A 23,553-nucleotide genomic window follows, 5' to 3' on the forward strand; every position below is an offset into this window, starting at 1 on the left:
TGACGCAGTAGCGATCCCGTTAGCGATCTCGTTATGTGTGACACTTACCAGCGATCAGGCCCCTGCTGTGAGATCGCTAATCGTTGCAGAATGGTCCAGGCCATTTTCTTCAAAGGCGATGTCCTGCTGGGCAGGACACATCGCTGTGTTTGACACTGTGTGATAGGGTCACAGTGACTGCCGAGATCGTTATACAGGTCGCTACTGCGACCTGTATTGTTCCTGCATCGCTGGTAAGATCTGACTGTGTGACATCTCACCTGCGACCTCCCAGCGACTTACCAGCGATCCCTATCAGGTCGCATCGTTTTCGGGATCGCTGGTAAGTCGTTGTGTGTGACTGGGCCTTTAGTCCGCTTTGGTTTTTCCCCTCGGGTCCATTCCTCATTATTACCTTTTGTTGTTTTGAGTGCTTTGTATGATTGCTGTTTATCTTACCCCTGTCTGGCTAAACCTCTTTGTGTCCTCAACCTAGAGCAGGACTAGCATTTCCGTTGCCCTACACACTATACAGGGCTGAGTCCAGGGAAAGACAGGGATAGGCACGTGATTGGCGACTGGGTGAAAGAACCCATATATTTTCAACATATTTATAAATGACCTTGTTGGGGGCATGCGGAGTAGAATTTCAATATTTGCAGATGATACTAAACTCTGCAGGGTAATCAATACAGAGGAGGATAATTTTATATTACAGGGAGATTTATGTAAATTGGAGGATTGGGCTGAGAAGTGGCAATTGAAGTTTAATGTAGATAAATGTAAGGTCATGCACTTGGGTAGAGGAAATAACATTTATGATTATGTACTTAATTGTAGAACACTGGGTAAAACAGACACAGAAAAAGACTTGGGTGTATGGGTGGATGGTAAACTTCACTTTAGTGGACAGTGTCAGGCAGCTGCTGCCAGGGCTAATAAAATAATGGGATGTATTAAAAGAGGTATAAGTGTTCATGAAAAAAATATAGTTCTACCTCTGTACAAGTCACTAGTGCGACCGCACTTAGAATACTGTGTACAATTCTGGTCACCGATATATAAGAAGGACATAGCTGAACTGGAGAGGGTGCAGAGAAGAGCCACCAAGATTATTAGAGGAATGGGGGGGCTGCAATACGAAGACAGGTTATTAAACTTGGGGTTATTTAGTCTGGAAAAACGAAGGCTTAGGGGAGATCTAATCACAATGTATAAATATATGAGGGGACAGTACAGAGACCTTTCCAAAGATCTTTTTACACCTAGGCCTGCGACTGGAACACGGGGGCATCCGCTACGTCTTGAGGAAAGAAGGTTTAATCATAATCACAGACGAGGATTCTTTACTGTACGAGCAGTGAGACTATGGAACTCTCTGCCGCATGATGTTGTAATGAGTGATTCACTACTAACATTTAAGCAGAGCCTGGATGCCTTTCTTGAAAAATTTAATATAACCAGTTATGTATATTAGATTTTATGACAGGGTATTGATCCAGGGAACTAGTCTGATTGCCGGATGTGGAGTCAGGAAGGAAATTTTTTCCCCATTGGAACTTGTTTGCCACATTGGGGTTTTTTGCCTTCCTCTGGATCAACATGTTAGGCTACGGGTTGAACTAGATGGACTTAGAGTCTCCCTTCAACCTTAAAAACTATGATACTATGATGATATAGGGATGTTAGGGAGTGCAGGGACCAGTCCCAGGAGAGTTTAGGAGGTGACCCTGCTCCTTTTTCCATAGTGCAAGGGCCCACTGTTATAACATGTACCCTGTGTGTTGCGGTGCTCACCAGGGGTTCCCATGTACCATAAAAACATGACTCCAATAAGAGACAAAAAACACAGCGTCAAATACGAGCTAGAAAAGTATGTGGAAAAAAAACCAAAACCCTCAAACACAATGACAAATTGCAAGTTACCAAATTTACACAATAGATGCAGAAATTCTGCAACAATAAAAACTCACCAAATGCTCATGGTGGTAACGTCGCCTTAAGGCTCAATCAGCGGCCTCGTTTTTCTGATATGAGTGCTATCTGTATATTTCACAAATCAAACTCGTACGTATGATAGTCTCTGGGGTAGTTTACTTGTGTGATTTTTTTTTTCCCTTAATTTGAATGGTCCGCACAAAAGGAGAGCTGTCCAATTGTGTTGAATAACACTCAGAAATAAAAGTAATATTTTTTAAATACATTTTTAAATACATACAAAAAAAGAAAAACCTTTCATAATGATTAGGGCTGGGAGGACCTGGACTATAAAAGGCTGGATCAGTGTGGTTTCAAAGTTGCCCGGACCCAGGCCCGGGATTCCAGCTGTTTGCTCCAGATCTTGAAAAATTAAAAAAAATAAAGGAAAAATAAAGGAAATAAGAATGAAGCGAGTGCTTCATACTTACCGAGGTTCCGGCCGGCTGTACGCTGCTCCCCCGCTGCTGTACATTGCTCTTGTGGCCTCCCTGTGCCGCTCATTTCATACGCATGGCTTTCCCCACCCACCGGCCAGCTTGGCGTCTGTGATTGGTTGCAGTCAGACGCGCCCCCAGCCTGTGTGACACGTCTCCCTGCATCCAGTCACTGCTCATCGCGGCACATTCATCCTGCACTCACACCGGACAGTCCCACTGCTCTATGGCTGCTTGCTGTGATATTCAGATGTAGCAGAGCTGAATAATCGTGTGGATTACGTCGGACCTGCAGGTGTGTTGTTGTCAATAAAGTGGTGAAAGAGGGTGAATTTTGTATTTTATTCCAAATAAAGGATTTTTTCAGTGTCTGTGTTTATTTACTTTCACTTACAGATTAGTGATGGGGGGATGTCTCATAGACGGCTGCCATCACTGATCTAGGACTTAGTGGCTGCTGTGGGCTGCCATCAACTCCTTATTACCTTGATTGCCATCGCACCAGGGCAAGCTCCGGCATTTTCACATCTAACGGATGCAACAATTCAGGGCAGCTGGGGGCTATTTTTAGGGTGGACCTTCCCAGCCTGAAAATACAGCCGCAGCTGTCAGCTTTATCTTGGCTGGGTATGAAAATTGGGGGGACTGCACGTCGTTTTTTAAAATGATTAATATAAATAAAATAAAAAAAGCCGCATGCGGTTGCTCTTAGACCCTAGTCACACTTGCGAGGGACTTGCACGAGTCTCGCATCACATCACCTGGCACGGTCGCACACACTCTCCTCACGGGTCGGCTGCATGTAGTCCTATGCAGTTGCACGCTCATGTCTGGAGAGCGGCAGGCCGTACCAGGGGATGCGATGCGAGACTCGTGCAAGTGTGACTCCAGCCTTACGGTGCAACAAGCCGCATGACTCGCACGAGTATTGGATCGCATCACCTGATACAGTGAGTGTGCGGCTGCCAGGTGATGCAATGGGAGACTCGCGCAAGTGTGTGACTAGGCCTTATTTTGATACAGCCATTGATAAAACCGACAGCTGGGTGCTGCAGCCGTGGGCTTTATCTGTGCTGGTATCAGAATATGGGGACCCTGCTCCGATTGTTTTATTCATTCATTTATTTTTATACCATGATACTCATCCATGCACTGCTTTCTCTGCCCACTGGCCGTCCTGGCACCTGTGATTGGTTACAGTCAGCTGACATGCTGCCACTCAAGGTGGGGACACGTCTAACTGTAACCAATTACACGTGCCGGTGGGCGGGGAAATCAGTGAATATTCAATGAGGGTTAATTGTCAGTTTCGGAAGAGAAAGCGTGACCTGTAAGCAGCTTGCCGCCATGATGGAGGTTCGGTGAGTACACTGTGCGCGCTCCTAACCCCCTATCCCTTCTGCCAATATTTTTAATCTCTGGATTCTGGTTCCCAAAAATTTAACAGGGACCAGTCCTGATTTTCTGCAAGTCCGCCCAGCTGTAATAATGATTTAAAACATAAGCCTTCAAATTTGTTAAATTGTATGTGGTTAGATTTATTGCCTGTCAAGAGTCATCCTTGCCAGATTAGAGGTTAAAAAGCTATTCCCAATGTACTATCCCAATATGTAGCAGGCGTAATAAAAATATTGGCAAATGCCTCCAATTAGAAATGTAGTACAGTTCTCCTGATATAGCCATGTCTCTTACCTCATGTGCAGGGCAATGCAGCTTAGGTATCTATGGTTAATTAGTTGCTCATGGACTTAAGGTACCGTCACACTAAGCAACATCGCTGCTGAGGCACAACTTGCTAGCGATGTTGCTTAGTGTGACATCCAGCAACAACCTGGCCCCTGCTGTGAGGTCGTTGGTTGTTGCTGAATATCCTGGGCCGTTTTTTAGTTGTTGCTCTCCCGCTGTGAAGCACAGATCGCTGTGTGTGACAGCGACAGAGCAACAACTAAATGTGTAGGCAGCAGGAGCCGGCTTCTGCGGACGCTGGTAACCACGGTAAACATCGGGTAACCAAGAAGCCCTTCCCTTGGTTACCCGATATTTACCTTCATTACCAGCGTCCGCCGCTCTCAGCTGTCAGTGCTGGCTCCCTGCTCTCAGCACACGTAGCTGGAGTACACATCGGGTAATTAACCCGATGTGTACTGTGGCTAGGTTTGCAGGGAGCCAGCGCTAAGCGGTGTGCGCTGGTAACCAAGGTAAATATCAGGTTGGTTACCCGATATTTACCTTAGTTACCAAGCGCAGCATGCTTCCGCGTGTAGCGACGCTCCAGCGATCCCTGCCAGGTCAGGTTGCTGGTGGGATCGCTGGAGCGTCGCTTAGTGTGACATCTCACCAGCGACCCCTAGCAACTTACCAGCGATCCCTATCAGGTTGTATCGTTGTTGGGATCGCTGGTAAGTTGTTTAATGTAACTGGGCCTTTAACCATGGATACCCAAGCTGCAATGCCCTGCACATGAGGTAAGAGATGTGCTATTTCATGAGAAGTATGCTACATTTCTAATTGGAGGCATTTGCTAATATTATTATTACACCTGCTACATATTGAGATGAGATTTTGGAGATGGGAATATCTCTTAACTTCTCCTCTGACTATAATCTATTTAGCTGATAAACTGCATAATATCACACACAGGCTGATAGGCGCAGAAAGGCTGAATTTCAATTGCAATGGCTGCCAAGAGAAATATATACAGTCTTTTCTCATTATCAATAAAGATGAAGGCTGCACATCCAATAATGAAAAATGCAATTTGCTAACTGGACAGTGAACATGTGAATCATGAAATGCATAACTGCCAAGACTATTAGGAAAAAAGAGATATTTAGCAATCTCATTGATCAATGTAACCGAGCCCCAATACCTCGCCAAGGTATATCTCTATATTGGGGTCCTTAGCTCTGTGACCCTAACTCTTTGTCATCTCATTGCAATTAAAACCTGCTGTGTGTGGAGAAGGGTAACAAAGGACTTGCTTGTATAGGAGATGGAAAAAAAACATGGCCAAAAGGGATGTGTTCACATTAAAAAAAAAAACAATACTAAAGGATAACTGAAGTGAGCACCAATATGTATATATGTATACTGAGTGCAAGCCAAAAAATACATAATCAATAAAGATGAAGGCTGCACATCCAATAATTTGATAATGGTATAATGCTACAAGCATGCTGACAATTATAATGAAAAATGCAATTTGCTAACTGGAAAGTGAACATGTGAATCATGAAAAGCATAACTGCCAAGACTATTAGGAAAAAAGAGATATTTAGCAATCTCATTGATCAATCCTCTATCGGCCATCAAATCCCGTTTCGGCCATGTTTTTTTTCCATCTCCTATGTAAGCAAGTCCTTGGTTACCCCTCTCCACACACAGCAATTTTTAATTGCATTGATCAATTGGTGCTCACTTCAGTTTTCCTTTAGTATTTTCTCATCATTATTCCTGTCTATGGCTGTGTGCGAATGTTGCGTTGTATCCCTGCAGAAATTTTTGCAGGGATTTGACAGCACATGTGCGCGTCAAATCGCTGCAGAAACACTGCATAATGGATGCAGTGTTTCTGCAGAAAAAAAGCCAATTTCATGCGCTATGGCTGCTGCCCCCACCATAGACAGAGCGGGAGCTGCAGCCATAGCACACAAATAATTGACATGTTCATTTTATGAACTCATGGAATTGGGTAAAAATTTTAGCACCCAAATCGCTGCGTTCATAAAAGCAACGTGCGCGCGTATTATGCACAATCTACATAGATTGTGCAGTGGACGCAGGACACATGCATTTACACTGCAATGCAATACGCACCGTAAATGCATGAAATTCGGCAACGTGCGCATGAACCCTATTCGGCTGATCCAATCCCATAAATGATGTGGTTTCTCGACCTTACATCATAATGGTTGATCTATGGAGGAACCTCTTGAGATTGTTGGCCTAATTTTTGAACAAGTCTGTAAATACTTGGACTTTAATGTACTTCCCATTTCCTTTATTTTTGTGTGCTTCATTGAGGAATATTGCAGTTTGGAACATGCTGAATTCACAAAAAAATTAAAGGACATGTTATAGCATAGGATGAAGTGTAGTAGTTGGAAAGTTCGATTAAAGGGAATCTGTCACCACATTTGACCTATGAAACCTACTAAGTACTAACCCCTTCACGAATGGCCGATTTTGCACTTTCCGGTTTTTTTTGCCATTTTTCTTCCGAGAGACATAACTTTTTTGTTTTTCAGTCAATCTGGTCATGTGATGGCTCGTTTTTTTGCGGAGCAAGCTGTACTTTTATATGAAACCAAGAGTTTTACCATATAGTGTACTGGAAAACGGCAAAAAAATTCCAAATGCAAAAAAATTGCAAAAAAAGTGCGATTGCACTATTGTTTTGAAGATATTTTATTCACAGTGTTCAATATAAGGTAAAACTGATGTATCATTGTGATGCCTCAGGTCGGTGCAAGTTCATAGACACCAAACATGAATAAGTTTACTTTTATCTAAGGGGTTAAAAAAAAATCAGAAGTTTGTTCGAAAAAGTGGCGTATGTTTTGCACCATTTTCAGTGACCCGTAGTGTTTTCATTTTTTGGAATCTATGGTTTAGTAAAGGTTTATATTTTGTGTCTCGAGCTAACATTTTCAACCGTACCATTTTTGTGTAGATTCTACGTTTTGATCGCCTGTTATTGCATTTTGCGCAAAATTTGCGACAACCAAAAAACATAATTTTGCCATTTGGAATTTTTTTGCTGCTAAGTTGTTTACCGATCAGATTAATTGATTTTAAATTTAGATAGATTGAGCATTTCTGAACACAGCGATACCAAATGTGTGTATTTTTTATTTTTTTAACCCTTTCATTTTCAATGGGGTAAAAGAGGTGTGATTTCAATTTTTTTTTTTAATTTTTTTAAAACTTTTTTTAAATTTTTTTTTTAATTTTACTAAGGTCCTCTAGGGGACTATAATGAGTAGCAGTCTGATTGCTCATTCATTTCTCCCGATCTGAGCTGCATCACTCAGACCAGGAGAAATGATCATCTCTTGTAACAGCCAGTATTTGGCTGTTTGTTTACAGGACCTTAGTCATGTGAGCACAGGAGTCATCACATGACCCTGTGCTACCATGACAACCACCGAATCCACGTGATCACGTCACATGACTTCCGGTATCGGCCTGTAAGTAAAGTATCAGCAAGATCACGGTTATGATGGCGCTGTCACTTATTCATAGCACCATTTAAGGGGTTAAAAGGCACGGGTGGATAACAATTCCGCTCGTGCCTGGCAGGCACACATGTCAGCTGTATAAATCAGCAGCCGGGAAAGATTAACACTATGACCGCTAGGACGTAATCTTACCACCCGTGCTCGTTAAGGGGTTAATATGGGCATACAGGTCTCATATCAGATGCCTTGTTGTGGAAAAATCTTTTTATCACTTTATGTAAATGAGCTGTTCCAAGCTATGGGGCAGATGCCGCCTGGAAGATAACTCCGCCTCCAGAGATTAATTTAAATACAAGGAGCATTACCAGTGTGAGACAAGTAACTGACACAGAACAGGAGAAAACTTCTTTCAAGCACATTTTTTGTAGCTCACTGAGCTCTGATTCATTGCAACAATGTTGCAACACTGTCTGCCTGTGAGATGGAAGCTGAATCTGAGAGGAACCTGCAGATGTGTTAATTAGGCCTAAGACACACGGCATGAAAACCAGAGCAAGTGAAATGCGATAAAACATCACATTCCAATTGGACCAATATTACGCTATGTGCCAGCACCCATGTGCAATTATTTTCTCAGCCCGAATCGGACCAAGAAAATGAGAAAATAGTTACAGCATGCTATGGGTGTAATGCGATCCTTGTTTCTCTCGCACCCATTCAAGTCTATGGGCCGAGAGAAAAATCGCACTGCACTCGCAGTACATCGGTGTGCAGGGCGAGAATGGCAATAGCCGGCAATGGAGGAGAGAGCAAGATGAATTACTCCCCTCCGCAGCAACGCCCCGCCCCTCCTTAGAGCCAGCCCGCCCCTCCTCAGAGCCGGCCCGCCTCCTGCAGCTGTGGTCCGATTGCATGATCGCACCTCAGTCACAGTGACACTTGCATGACACTCGGCTTCCACTGTGCTGCCAGCGTGAGCTGAGTGTCATGCGAAGATCGCAGTAGTCCCCCGTGTGGCCCCGGCCTCATAGTCACACACAGCTCTACAGTAAAATCAGGAGAACAGAGAGCTGCCATCACACTCGTAATGCCTCTTTTATTTAAAATAATCTCTGGAAGTGGAGTGATCTTCCAGGAAACATCCTCCCCATAGCCTGGAAGAGCTCATTTTTTATAAAGTGATAAAAGATGTTTTATCCACAACAAGGCATTTGATATGAAGCATACAGGTATGGGTTTTTTTTTCCAGCATAACCTGTATGCCCATATTAAAAAGACTCTGTCAGGGCAATTTTGCTATGCAATATGAAGCCAGTATGCTGTAAGAGTTAACATGAACTTGTCAGCCAGTTGTTTCTTATCTCAACGTCTGCTTTTAGTTACCTGCAATATAAGCTTAAGCATCTTAGCTTTATCATTAGTATATCATGGGTATAAAGAGCACATGAGCTGACTCCGACCCCTTTTGCGATTAGCAGCTTCTGTCTATGGAAATTTACAGTACACTGAAAGCCTGGTGTGGGTGGAGGCAGCTTCCACAGCTCTGCTACATACAAAATCCAAAATCTTTCACTGTGTCAGAATCGCTGCAAACACTAAAATCTAAAGCGGGCTTTACATGCTACGACATCGCTAATGCGGAGTCGTTGGGGTCACGGAATTCGTGACGCACATCCGGCCGCATTAGCGATGCCGTTGCGTGTGACATCGATAAGCGATTTTGCATCGTTGCAAAAACGTGCAAAATCGCTAATCGGCGACACGGGGGTCCATTCTCAAATCTCGTTACTGCAGCAGTAACGAGATTGTTCCTCGTTCCTGCGGCAGCACACATCGCTGCGTGTGACGCCGCAGGAACGAGGAAGCTCCCCTTACCTGCCTCCCGGCCGCTATGTGGAAGGAAGGAGGTGGGCGGGATGTTACGTCCCGCTCATCTCCGCCCCTCCGCTGCTATTGGGCGGTGGTTCAGTGACGTTTCAGTGACGTCGCTGTGACGCCGCACGGACCGCCCCCTTAGAAAGGAGGCGGTTCGCCGGTCACAGCGACGTCGCCGGACAGGTAAGTATGTGTGACGGCTGTGGGCGATGTTGTGCGGCACGGGCAGCGATATGCCCGTGTCGCGCAACAGATGGGGGCGGGTACCCACACTAGCGATATCGGGACCGATATCGCAGTGTGTAAAGTAGCCTTTAGTGATTCATTAGATTCATAATCTCTTTGTCTACATCATGCTGCTCTTAGATGAGGTAACAAAAATCTGCTGACAGATTCTCTTTAATAGTTTAGATACTGTAGGTCAAATGTGGTGACAGATTCCCACAATGACAGCAGATATAATTACACAGTCACCAAATTTTATCATGAAACTTGTAAAATGAGGAGACAAATAAAATGAAGTAATTGCTAATGATAGTTCCATGTTGATAAGCAGTTTAACTTCTGACATGTTTCCACAGTATGGTGGAATTATTCTTGGAGGTTTTAAGTTAGTGAGCGCCACTGATCATATATTCCAATGTGAATTCATAACATGATTGATTGCTCTCAGTGAGAGAAACAAAATTAAAATTTTGTAGTTGTGATACCTTTTCTGAAGAAACTGGCACAACTGGACAGTGACATCTTCTTTTTAAGCAGATGCATTTGAAACTTCATAACATGATAAAAAGGTTTGGTTTAATTATTCTTGAAGTAAGATTATTAAATTAATCCATATTCCTGTTTTTTTTTTTATCCCTGTATCTGTTGTTGTAGGTAGCAGCAAAGTGAGGGATGATCTTTCACGCAAAGTCAGAATACTTTGCTGGATCATGACTGGACCAAGTAACTTGGATACCAAAGCAATTCACTTAAAGTACTCTTGGACTCGTCACTGTAATGTTGTTCTTTTTATGAGTTCCACCACCAATGACAGCTTCCCTACCATCGGTTTAGACACCAAGGAAGGACGGGATCAGCTTTACTGGAAGACAATTCGAGCTTTTCACTATATCCACAAAAACTACATTGATGAAGCTGACTGGTTTTTCAAAGCAGATGATGACACTTATGTTGTGGTGGAAAACTTACGTTGGGTACTCTCAAATTATACTACTGATCAACCAGTTTATTTTGGCAAACGCTTCAAGCCATTTGCCAAACAGGGCTACATGAGTGGTGGAGCTGGCTATGTACTTAGTAAAGAAGCTCTGAACAGATTTGTGGAAGGATTTCGTACAGGAGTCTGCCAACATACCACACCTGTGGAGGACGTAGCACTGGGTCAGTGTATGGAGAAAATGGGGGTTATAGCTGGAGACGCTAGAGACACTGAAAAAAGGGAGACTTTTCATTTATTTCCACCTAAAAACCATCTTACAAAACACTTTGATAACAGTTTTTGGTACGGGAGCTACAGTTTTTATCCCATTGTGGAGGTAAGTCCATGAAATAATTACTCCTAAATAAACAAAATCAACAAAAAGTCCAAAATGGTCACATTAATCACAGACCGCACTAGGTGGTTAACATTTATAACCCAAAAGATCAACCACAGTAAGGTTGAAAGAGTGACACAAGGTCCAACTAAATCAATTACATTTTAATTTTATTGTAATTCAAAATATATTAAAATAAATACAGCAGTAAGGTGCTTCAAGGATGGTAATAAATATAACACTAGGAACAATTGGACAAGTGGCAGGACTATAATATGACAACCTATAATATAGGCATTGTTATAATAAAGCCAGGTAGACAATAACAAATTCATACCATATAATCATGAATTATATCCTTCACAAAGTAAGTATATACAAATAAGACGGAAAACTGTAATACAATAGTATGAAAGATGCAAGGTGATTGGAGCAAATAATATCAGCCAAGTGGCAGTGTACCTTGAAAAAAATTAATGTTGGTGCACTTTTAACTCAAGATATTTCTCTATATATCAATCTACTCAGCTTCTCCTGCTCTATAACATGCTGCCTGTAGATTGGCCTGCAACTTCATGTTGACAGGTTACCTTTAAATTTTAATTCTAATGTTTTGAAAGTTAAAGATAAAAAATTTAGCACTACAAATTAAAATTATTGGTGTCTCAAGGACCTGAGTCAGGAAAGCCCAAGAATTAGTAAGATGTCCCTTGTTTTAGGTAATTTAACGAGAACATGTCAGCATGATTTTATACTGTAAAGACATGGCTGTAATAGTGAGGTAACCCTGATTTAATTGATATTTTTGCTGAGGAAATTCACTTTTAATGTTTTCCACTCATTAGATTTTGGTGCACAGGGGCTGGACTGTACACTGGGTCTTCTCCTCCCTGTCTGTGATTCAGCCCCTCTGGCTGCCTTTGGTCTGTCAGTGACCTTCCTGCTTTGTTTAAAGTCTCAGCAGTGACCTATTATTCAAAAACTGGAGGCAGCAAAAGGGTCAGGGAATCACAGACAGGTAGGAGAAGACCCAGTGTAGAGTCTGACCCTTGTGCACCGAAATCTAATAAGCAGAAAACTTCAAGTGCTGCTTAAAAAAGAACAACAAAGTTGATTTATTCAACAAAAGTATCAGTATTACAGCACCTTCACAGCCATATCTTTACTTTACATTACACAATTATGACAGGTTTTCTTAAAAGGGAACCAATCACCATAATTTTCATATATAAGCTAAAGCCAGTGCTATACTGGCACTATCAGGCCGATTCTCTACATACATGTAGTGGTCAGCTCGGATGTTTAGGTTTTGAAATCCAAGAAAGTAAAGTTTATAAAATTAGCTGCTTGTTGAGTGACAGCAGCTGAGGATCAGATGATATATTCATAATTTTGCTAGTTCTAACAGGGGGAGGAGATAAGTATTATACAAACGATTCCCTTTGTCTCTTGCAGGACCTGAGTGAGGTCATACCCATGTGACCAGAAGGGGCGTGACCTCAGCCAACAAAGCTGGATACCAGGTCACATGGGTATAACATCACACAGGTCCTGCAAGAGACAAAGTGATTTGTTTGTATAATACTTATGCTAATTCTAACAGAGGGAGGGGATAACTTTGAATATATTATCTGCTCCTCAGCTGCTGTCACTCAACAAGCAGCTAATTTTATAAACTTTACTTTCTTGGATTTCAAAACCTACATATCTGAGCTGACCACTAAAGGTATGTATAGAATCAGCCTGATAGTGCCAGTATAGCACTGGCTTTAGCTAATATATGTGAAAATCCTGATGATTGGTTCCCTGTATGTATTAACCAGTCTCTATGGTGGGTTTACAGCATTAGAATATTAAATTTCCAGAAATAGGAACAGTGATATTAGAAAAACCATGTAAATATCTTGAGTTATCAGTAGATAGCTCATAATGTTCTAGCTATCTATATATATAATTGTGTTATTCTGTCTGTCTGTCTGCTCTCTGTCTGTCTTGCTCCAAAATGACGTCATTACAGTGACAACCGTCGCCACACCGCGCGCGCTAAAGAGCCTGTGACCAACGGCTCAGCTAACTGAACAGCCCGAACTACGGGCCGACAGGACGACGCTCGACACTTTTCCCCGCACCTTCACGGAGCCCCGACCCCCCGGTGAGTGCTGCACCTCTAGGAGCCCACACTGGCAACACTGCCGACACATACCCACCGCTCGCCTCCACACCCTGCACACATTGCCCCACTCGACTCCACCCCCCCGCAATCTGCCCTCCGCATGTATACACTGAACACACACACATGAATAGTCACCTGTCCCCAGCCATGCAGTCCCCAGCACTGATGTCCTTAGCGCTATGGCGCCGCTCGGCTCCACCCCACCCGCACTCTGTCCCCCGCACACATTACCCTGCAGGATGGGGGCACATGTCAGGATAGTGGCTGTACCACAATGGATTAACATACAAGCATTGGGCCACATCACAGCATCTGCTCACATACCAGAATGGGGGCCATACAAGGATGGAGACTATACCAGGATGGGAACCAGTTTTTGGCCATGGACAACTGTACGTTGCGTTTTCAAGAGTGACAATGAGACCCAACGTCAAAGTGCAAGTTGTTGACACCCCTTTACAAGGAAAGTTACTTACAGATAGTGAAAAGGTCTTCACGCAAAATGTGGTGTACAAAAATATTTTTACTTAACTTTACACTGTTCATGGCCTTCTTTCATTACAAGCCATGGACATCATTAAACATTAGACTCATCTATTAAAACTGTTCCTTCTGTTGTTTGTCATTTTAAAACCAATAAACAATTATAAGAATACTAAATTAAACCTAACCCATCCAGTCCATTGATTACATTATTATTCAATCTGCTAACCTACATACACATTCTAGACTACCCGATACATTAGAATCGGGCCACCTTCTAGTAGGATAAATAAGGGTATAAACTATTAATTGACATACACAAGACTATTACCCTCATATTCAAAACATACACTTTGCTAGCACTTATTAAAAATAGCTACCCTTTAAAAGATCTCAAGTACAATTAAATATCCAGTGTACATGATTGAATGTAGTAGAAACTATAACCACTTTGTCAAAATGTAATGGTACACCACCAAAGTGGTCTTAGATGGCCAAATACTTACCGTTGACCTGGACTGTAACAGGCCGAATCTGAACGGTTTCAAAGGTACCTGGCTGCGAGCCCAGGATTCTGGGTGTTTGATCCGGATCTGGCACTCAAGAAATAAAAAAACAAAAAAAGAAAAATAAAGAAAATAAGAATTCAGCAAGCGCTTCATACTTACCAAGGCTACGTTGCGTCTGTACGCTGCTCCTGCGGCCTCTCCTTCACTTCCTGGGCAGCTCATCATTACTCATCCATATGCACTGCTTTCCTCGCCCATCGGCCGGCCTGGCATCTGTGATTGGTTGCGCCCCCAGCCTGTGTGACAGCGTTTCCCTGTAACCAATAACAAGCGCTGTCTGCAGGTCAGTGTTGTGGTATAAAAATAAATAAAACAGTTGACGTAGGGCCCCCCATATTTTGATACCAGCACAAATAAAGTATGCTACATACTGCAGCCTCCAGCCGATTGCTAATCTTGGCTGTGTATCAAAATAGGAACCGCATATAGCTTTTTAAAAAATTATTAATTAATTAAAAAACCAGCATGCTCCCCCCCCCCCCCCCCCCCCCATTTTGATACCCAGCCAAGATAAAACCCGAGAGCTGGGGGCTGGTATTCTCAGACTGGGGAAACCTATGGTTATTAGGCCACCCCTCAGCCTAAATATAGCAACCTACAGCCACCCCAAGATTGTTGCATCCATTAGATGCGACAAGCTCGGCGCTTTACTAGACTCTTCACGATTGCCCTGATGCAGTGGCAATCGGAGGTTTGAGGGGTTTAATAACACTGCACAACTGTCATCAAGCCCAAAATTAGTGATGAGTAGGCGTCTATGAGCCCCCCCATCACTAATCCTATAAGTAAAAAGAAATAAACACACCGAGAAAAATCCCTTATTTGAAATAAAATACACCCCCCCACTCTTTCACCACTTTATTAACCCTAAAACACCCCTGCAGGTCCGACATAATCCATACGAGGTCCAATGACGATTCAGCTCTGCTACATATTTGAGTCACAGTGCGCGATCATGGAACATGATCGAACGCTGTAACTGCAGGCAAAGAATAATCCGCGATCAGCGCTGTCATCACTCAGGGAAGAAAGACCATGGGAACCTTTCTGCTGTGACCGCAACTTACCTGAGTGATGTCATCGCTCATCGTGGCTCAGTCATTGTCTGTCTGCACTCACGGCGGGCAGTTATGCTCTATGGCCACTCGCTGTGACTGAGGAGTAGCAGAGCTGAATCACCATGGGACCTTATGTGGATTACATTGGCCCTGCAGGGGTGTTTAGGGGGTTAATAAAGTAGTGAAAGATGATGTTTTTTGGATTTTATTCCAAATAAAGGATTTTATCGGTGTTTGTCTTTATTTACTTTCACTTACAGATTAGTGATGGGGTGTCTCGCAGACGCCTGCCATCACTAATCTAGGACATAGTGGCTGCTGTGAGCTGACATTAACTCCTTATTACCCTGATTGCCACCGCATTAGGGCAATCGTGAAGAGTCGGGTAAAGTGCGAGGCTCGTCGCATCTAATGGATGCGACAATCCCGGTAAGCTTCCGGTTGATATTTTTAGGTTTCAGGAGCGGCCAATAACCAAGGCCCTTCTCCCTCTGAGAATACCAGCCCCCAGCTGCCGGGTTTTATCTAGGCTGGGTATCAAAATTGGGGGGTACGCAAGGTGTTTTTTTTTAATTGTTTCTTTAAATTTATTTAAAAAAAAAAAAAGCCGCATGCAGTTTCTTTTATTTTGATACACAGCAAAGATTAGCGCAGGGCTGGGGTCTGCAGCCTGTAGCCATGGGCTTTATCTGTGCTGGGCAACGTAGTATGGGTGAACCCTAGCCAGTTTTGTTTATTTTATTTTTACTGTGGGGGTGGAGTCACAATGACATATTACTCAAATGAGTGCAATGTGAAAAAATCTCGCATTGTACTCGGCCCCATGTAAGACAATACAGCAGCTCACATCTGCAAGTTTTTTCTCAGCCTTAGTCAGACTGAGGAAAAAAAAATCCGGCCTGCCTCCATGCACTATGTTTAGACTTTTCTGAGTGACCCCTCAGCCTGGAGCTTTCAGGGTCCTGCTCTCTACAATTAGTTAGAGGAGCTTTGCTCTTGAGGGCTGACACTTGGGATCTCAGTGGTCCGCATAAGCTGGAAAGCCCTATCCCCCTCGTTGTGTTGGTGCCTTCGATCTCTGAGCTCTTGGGGAAAGTTCATAAAGAGACTATCCTCAACAGCAGGGGTGGGCAATTAATTTTCCCATGGGGCCGCATGAGAAATTGGGATGGTTTTAGAGGGCCGGACTAATATAATTAACTCGGTTCTATATATATATATATATATATATATATATATATATATACACACAAACACGCATATATACTGTGCGTGTATAATATATATACACATACACACAATGTATACATACACACACAATCCCCATATACTACATCACTACACCCGCCACATACTACACCTGTAATATACATCAGTATACACTACACCTGTAATAAACTACACCTCTATATACTATACCACTATATATTACATCACTACACCCCTATATACACCTGTAATATACTACATCACTATATACTACACCTGTAATAAACTGCAGCACATCACTATATACTACACCTGTGATAACCTACATCACTACACCCCTATATACTACACTTGTATTATACTACATCACTACACCCCTATATACTACACTTGTATTATACTACATCACTACACCCCTATATACTACACTTGTATTATACTACATCACTACACCCCTATATACTACACTTGTATTATACTACATCACTACACCCCTATATACTACACTTGTATTATACTACATCACTACACCCCTTTATACTCCACTTGTATTATACTACATCACTACACCCCTATATACTACACTTGTATTATACTACATCACTACACCCCTATATACTACACTTGTATTATACTACATCACTACACCCCTATATACTACACTTGTATTATACTACATCACTACACACCTTTATACTACACTTGTATTATACTACATCACTACACCCCTTTATACTACACTTGTATTATACTACATCACTACACCCCTATATACTACACTTGTATTATACTACACTCCTATATACTACACCTGTATTATACTACACCACTACACCCCTATAAACACCTGTATTATACTACACCACTACACCTGTAATATACTACACCACTACACCCCATATACACCTGTAATATACTACACCACTACACCCTTATATATATACACCTGTAATATACTACACCATTACACCCCTATATACACCTGTATTATACTACACCCCTATATACACCTGTATAATACAGGTGTATATAGGGGTGTAGTGGTGTAGTATAATACAGGTGTATATAGGGGTGTAGTATAATACAGGTGTATATAGGGGTGTAGTATAATACAGGTGTATATAGGGGTGTAGTGGTGTAGTATAATACAGGTGTACATAGGGGTGTAGTATAATACAGGTGTATATAGGGGTGTAGTATATTACAGGTGTATATAGGGGTGTAGTGGTGTAGTATAATACAGGTGTATATAGGGGTGTAGTATTATACTACACTCCTATATACACCTGTATTATACTACACCACTACACACCTATAAAACTACACCACTACACCCCCCCCATATACCACACCTGTAAAACTACATTCCCATATGCTAAACCACTACACCCCAAATATTTGTCAAAAGTTACCCCTCTCCCCCAGCCCCCCGCCTGCCCGCCCCCATTGTCCCCGCAGGTTACTAGTAACCACTCACCTCTCTTCTTATCGTTCCCGTCCTCAGACACCTCCGTATGAGCCCCCCGCTGAGCTGCTTCTCCTTCACATGGCCAGGCTGCGCCGACGCTGTATTCCTAGGAGCCCCCGCCGCTGCCTCTCTCCATACGGCCCCCGCCTCTGCAGCTTCTCCTGCCGGGCGGGAACTTTTCAAATGACACGCGCGCGCCGTACTGACGATATCAGGGCGCGCATGTGTCACAGAGAAAAGTGTCGGGCAAGGAACAGAGGAGAGATTCCTGCGTTCCGCTGCCTACACTGTGCGGAGCTTCAGGATCTGTCCTCTGTTTCCTGCCCGACACGCAGCGTGTGATGAGGGTCAGGGCCGGCTCCTGGTTTTTGTGGGCCCCGGGCGGAAGAGTCCCAGTGGGCCCCATCAACACGCAGACACACATACGTACACATACATATTTAAAGACAAACTCACAAAAATACATATAGAACGGACACATCTATACAGCCATATACACTGACATACATAGATACACATTATACATGCCTACAGACACACAGCTCTGCTGCATACATACAGACACACATAGCTCTGCTACAGACACACATAGCTCTGCTACAGACACACATAGCTCTGCTACATACACACATAGCTCTGCTACATACATACACACATAGCTCTGCTACATACATACACACATAGCTCTGCTACATACATACACACATAGCTCTGCTACATACATAGCTCTGCTACATACAGACACACATATCTCTGCTACATACATAGCTCTGCTACATACAGACACACATAGCTCTGCTACATACATACACACATAGCTCTGCTACATACATAGCTCTGCTACATACATACACACATAGCTCTGCTACATACATACACATAGCTCTGCTACATACAGACACACATAGCTCTGCTACATACATAGCTCTGCTACATACAGACACACATAGCTCTGCTACATACAGACACACATAGCTCTGCTACATACAGACACACATAGCTCTGCTACATACATACACACATAGCACTGCTACATACAGACACACATAGCTCTGCTACATACAGACACACATAGCTCTGCTACATACAGACACACATAGCTCTGCTACATACTTACACACATAGCTCTGCTACATACATGCACACATAGCTCTGCTACACACATAGCTCTGCTACATACAGACACACATAGCTCTGCTACATACATACACACATAGCTCTGCTACATACATACACACATAGCACTGCTACATACAGACACACATAGCTCTGCTACATACAGACACACATAGCTCTGCTACATACAGACACACATAGCTCTGCTACATACTTACACACATAGCTCTGCTACATACATACACACATAGCACTGCTACATACACACATAGCTCTGCTACATACAGACACACATAGCTCTGCTACATACAGACACACATAGCTCTGCTACATACAGACACACATAGCTCTGCTACATACAGACACACATAGCTCTGCTACATATATACATACATACACATTGCTCTGCTACATACACACCTAGCTCTGCAACATAGATACACACATAGCTCAGCTACATACATACACACATAGCTCTGCTACATATATACATACATACACACATAGCTCTGCTACATATATACATACAGACAGACACACACACGGCTCTGGGGCCCAGCACATACGGCACCGGGGGGGGGGGGGGGGGTTTGCAGGGAATACACCTAGGGGGGAGAAGAGCCCATACAGCTCACCAGGGCCCATAAATCGGGGGGTGGGGAGGGCACATACCGCTCAGGTCACGATGGAGAGGGGGCCCACACAGAGCCGGAAAGAAGCACTGTGCTGGGGGTCGCTGGCTGGCACTGCAACTCTCATCTGTGGGATGAGCAGGACGCTGGCCGGTAGCTCCGCCCACAGATTAAGTTCAACCAGGAAGTCTTTGCTCCTTAAAGGGACGGCGCCGCAGATTCCTGCCGAGGACTGCGGTCCCCGGAACTCGGCCCGGGGGCAGCAGAACTAAGGCGAGTGGGCCCCGGCCAAGGGGCACCAGAACTGACGATGCTGAGTGAGCCCCCCCGGGCACTGATGAGGGCAATCCGACCACGCGCCTCCCGGAGCCTGGAGCTCCGGACAACAGGTCAGATTGCTCTCATCAGTGACCGGCCAGCAAGGACGCCCTGAGCCAGGCGGGCCGGTCACAGAGAGTAGGCGGGCCGGATGTGGCCCGCGGGCCGCCCCTTGCCCAGGTCTGCTCAACAGGTTAATTATCAGGATGCGTGAAGCTACTCCGTGATCTAGGGTTGAGTATCCCGCTGTGCTCGGTACCAGTCCAGTTACTAGATTTTCCAGTGCCAACCGTTCTCCAATACGTAGTCTGGGCACCCTTCTCCAATACCCTGCGACTGGGTCTCCTCCTCCTCCGGTCCCAGACCACCATCCGCGACCTTGCCAAAGTCTCCCAGGGAGCTCCAACTCCCTCCAGCTCCTCCCTCTCTGAGGGCTACTACTCAACTGACTATGTCCCTCCCACCAGTCTATCTGACTCCTAGGCGGATGGCCCTTTTCCAGCTAGACCAGCCAGTGGTGTGCCTGACAGGGTGTGGTGTGAGTTTTGGTTAGGATTTGAATGCTGATGGAGCAATACCAAAGGCTAGGATCCCAGAACCATGGAGGGTGAGTTCTGCACTGTAAGAGAAAGGAGTGCAGTTCCCTGTGAAACCCTGATTAGTTCAGGGGCGTCACATAAATACAATACAAATCATTTCCTATCAATTACAATGTTAAAGGGGTTGTCGAGGCTTGGGGCACATACAGTGATGGCAGAGTTGTGAATCCTCACAGTGCACAGTGTGCACAATGTTTGGATTTTCTGGCGGGAGTGGGTGGTCATTTGACCGCAAGTATGTGATTTGCATACTTCCAGCCACATTCCAAATACAGGGTGAGCCATAAGTATTAATACACCCTTATAAACCCATGGCGTCATCCAGCCTCAAATGTTTTGCCCCTCCAATGTACTAATATGCCACAAACGGTAAGGTGATATTAACAACCACTTCCATTTTATCAGGGGGTATCCATACTTATTGCCCACCCTGTAGACATGTCCCCCCTTCACTCAATTCACATGTACTGAGCAAGACTGCGCACGTCTAGTCAGCACACAGCACATAACCGCATATATGCAAATCGCGTACTTGCGGTCATATTCCTGGAGCCAGAACCAGACAATCCATTCCTGACAGCACAGACACTCTGCAATGTGAGGAGTCACAAGTCTGCAGTCCTGAACAACTGCTTTAATCATGGACAGCACACAAACTGTACACTGATACTATCTTTGTGTTGTTCATAAATTTTCACAGACCCATAGACATGCCTGGATAAACCATCTGTAAAAACCATCCCACTGCGATAAGGTATGCCCATCAGGACAGTCCTACTCTAGTTTAAAAACCTGATGTCACTGACACATGGTAAGTATAAATAAGGGCAGAGAAGGACAAAGCCCGATCTGCAGCCACCTGTCCTGGGAAGCTATATACAGTTGAAACCAGAAATTTATATACAGTAGCTAAAAAGACACATATGCATGTTTTCTCACTATCTGACATGAAATTAGAATAAACCTTTCCCATTTTGTGTCTATAAGGAATCAATATTAGTTATATTTGACAAATGCCAGAATGAGAGAGAGAGAGAGAATATTTTAAGGAATTTTTATTACTTTCTGCAAATCAAAGTTTGCATACACTGAGTACTATGGATTTAAACAAAATGGGACAGCTCATATGATGATGTAATGTCTTTGGAAGCTTCTGATAGGTTTATTGCCAACATCTGAGTTAATTAGAGACACTGTGGATGTATTTTAATGCACACCTGAACCACACTGCTTCTTTGTGTTGCATTATGGGAATGTCAAAAAAAATCAGCCAAGATCTCAGGAAGAGAATTGTGGACTTGCACAAGTCTAGTTTATCCTTGGGTGCAATTTCCAGATACCTGAAGGTGCCTCATTTATCTGTACAAAAAGTTATACACAAGTACAAACAAGATGGGAATATTAAGCCATCATACCACTAAGAAAGGAGATGGGTTCTGTGTACCAGGGATGAACATACTTTGTTCAGACATGTGCATAGCAACCCAAGAACAAAAGCAAAAGACCTTGTGAAGATGCTGGAGGAAGCTGGTATGATTGTGTCATTATCCACAGTGAAACGAATGCTGTATCAACATGGACAGAAATGCACACAGAACAAAAACCTTAATTTTGGAGACATGTCCTGTGAGATTGTAATGGGATCAACAATTCAGACTGCATCATTAATGTAGAAATGGATTTGAATATTGCTTCAGCACTTGCCCACAAGGGGGCAGTGTCAGACTGTGCAACCACAAACACAGAGGTGGGAAATCCCCTACTGCAGCTTGTGTGTTTGAACCAGGAAGAAAAAGTGCGGGAAGATTATTCAGCTCCGGAGCTCAGCCAGAGGAGAGCTGCGTGTGGTCTTCCTGAACAGAGGGCTCTTTTGCCACCGGAGTCTTGGAGGAATCACCCTGTGGAAGTGGTTTCTGCCATTCCCGGTCGGCAGGACTTTGTTTGCACCAAGGATCTAACCGGACTGCAGAGCATTGCACCCTGAGTGCAAGTGCAGGGGCTGTGATCTCCCTTCTTCTGTTCGGCGTGCCCCGGGACTAAAAGACTGACTAGAATCCGTTACCAGCGGGAGAAGATGAAAGGAAAAAACCGAGGAGCTGCATCCCTTCAGCGCTGCACCGGGACCCATCATCGTGAGACCCCAGGCCTGCGACGTGGGAGCGGCATCTTCTTCCGGGATAGACTGGTACGTGATTGTAGGGAAAGTTAGAGAAAGTTGCCGCCATTTCTTTGTTGTTTTTTTTCCCTTTCTTCTTGCTGCGTACCCGGAAGGAGTGAAGATCCGGGGACTCCACCATACACATGTGCGCAGATAGTTCGGTTGATTGTATTATAAATATGCTTCCTAGTAAAGAAATGTTACTACCGGTAAAATCTGAGTATGGGGATTTTGTTGGAATAGAGCATACACACACACCCGCGGCCCTACCACCGGTCGCTTCATGTGGCGTAGTCGGCAGGATGTGTGACCAACAAAATCATCCCCCGGTAGTAACTTATAATCGGACAGCTCCCCCGCCGTCTATTGTCAATCAGGTGAGAAAGTTTGACGGACGGAACTACCCTGTAACTGAATGGACTGAACAACTTAAGATAGTGGGGGAAATGTATAACACTGATCCTAAGACCTTAGCAGAAATGGCCATGCTAACATTAGAGAGGGAAGCGTGGACGACAGTCAGGCTGGAGACGGTTAGGGGCCAGCGTACGTTGGATGACTTGGTGCGGGTGCTGGAGAACACCTATGGGCCGACCACATATGCGGGAACATTGCTTCTTCCGGCGTACTCAGCTCGAGTCGGAGGACATTCCTCAATATGCCAATGCCCTTCAAGTGCTGCTAGAACAAGCCTGTAGAAAAGAAGAACAGATAGCTAGTACGGGTGCCCGTGACCTGGTGTTGAGAGATCAGTTCGTGACCGGATTGAGAGACCCGTACC

General features: G+C 44.0%; 1 protein-coding gene across 4 annotated transcripts in view; it reads left to right on the forward strand.

Annotated features, from left to right (window-relative positions):
• LOC142292039 (glycoprotein-N-acetylgalactosamine 3-beta-galactosyltransferase 1-like) overlaps nucleotides 1–23,553 on the forward strand; it is a 66,215-nt gene that overhangs the window by 26,788 nt on the left and 15,874 nt on the right. For 3 of the 4 annotated variants that reach the window (XM_075337100.1, XM_075337101.1, XM_075337099.1), the window contains one exon: nucleotides 10,328–10,989. In XM_075337100.1, the coding sequence (XP_075193215.1) occupies nucleotides 10,328–10,989 (662 nt within the window). Of the gene's footprint in view, nucleotides 1–10,327; nucleotides 10,990–21,314; nucleotides 21,369–23,553 lie in introns of all 4 variants that reach the window. The other variant, XM_075337102.1, reaches the window with a different exon arrangement.

Source organism: Anomaloglossus baeobatrachus, chromosome 2 (assembly GCF_048569485.1).
Source record: "Anomaloglossus baeobatrachus isolate aAnoBae1 chromosome 2, aAnoBae1.hap1, whole genome shotgun sequence".
Classification (NCBI taxonomy): Eukaryota; Metazoa; Chordata; class Amphibia; order Anura; family Aromobatidae; genus Anomaloglossus; species Anomaloglossus baeobatrachus.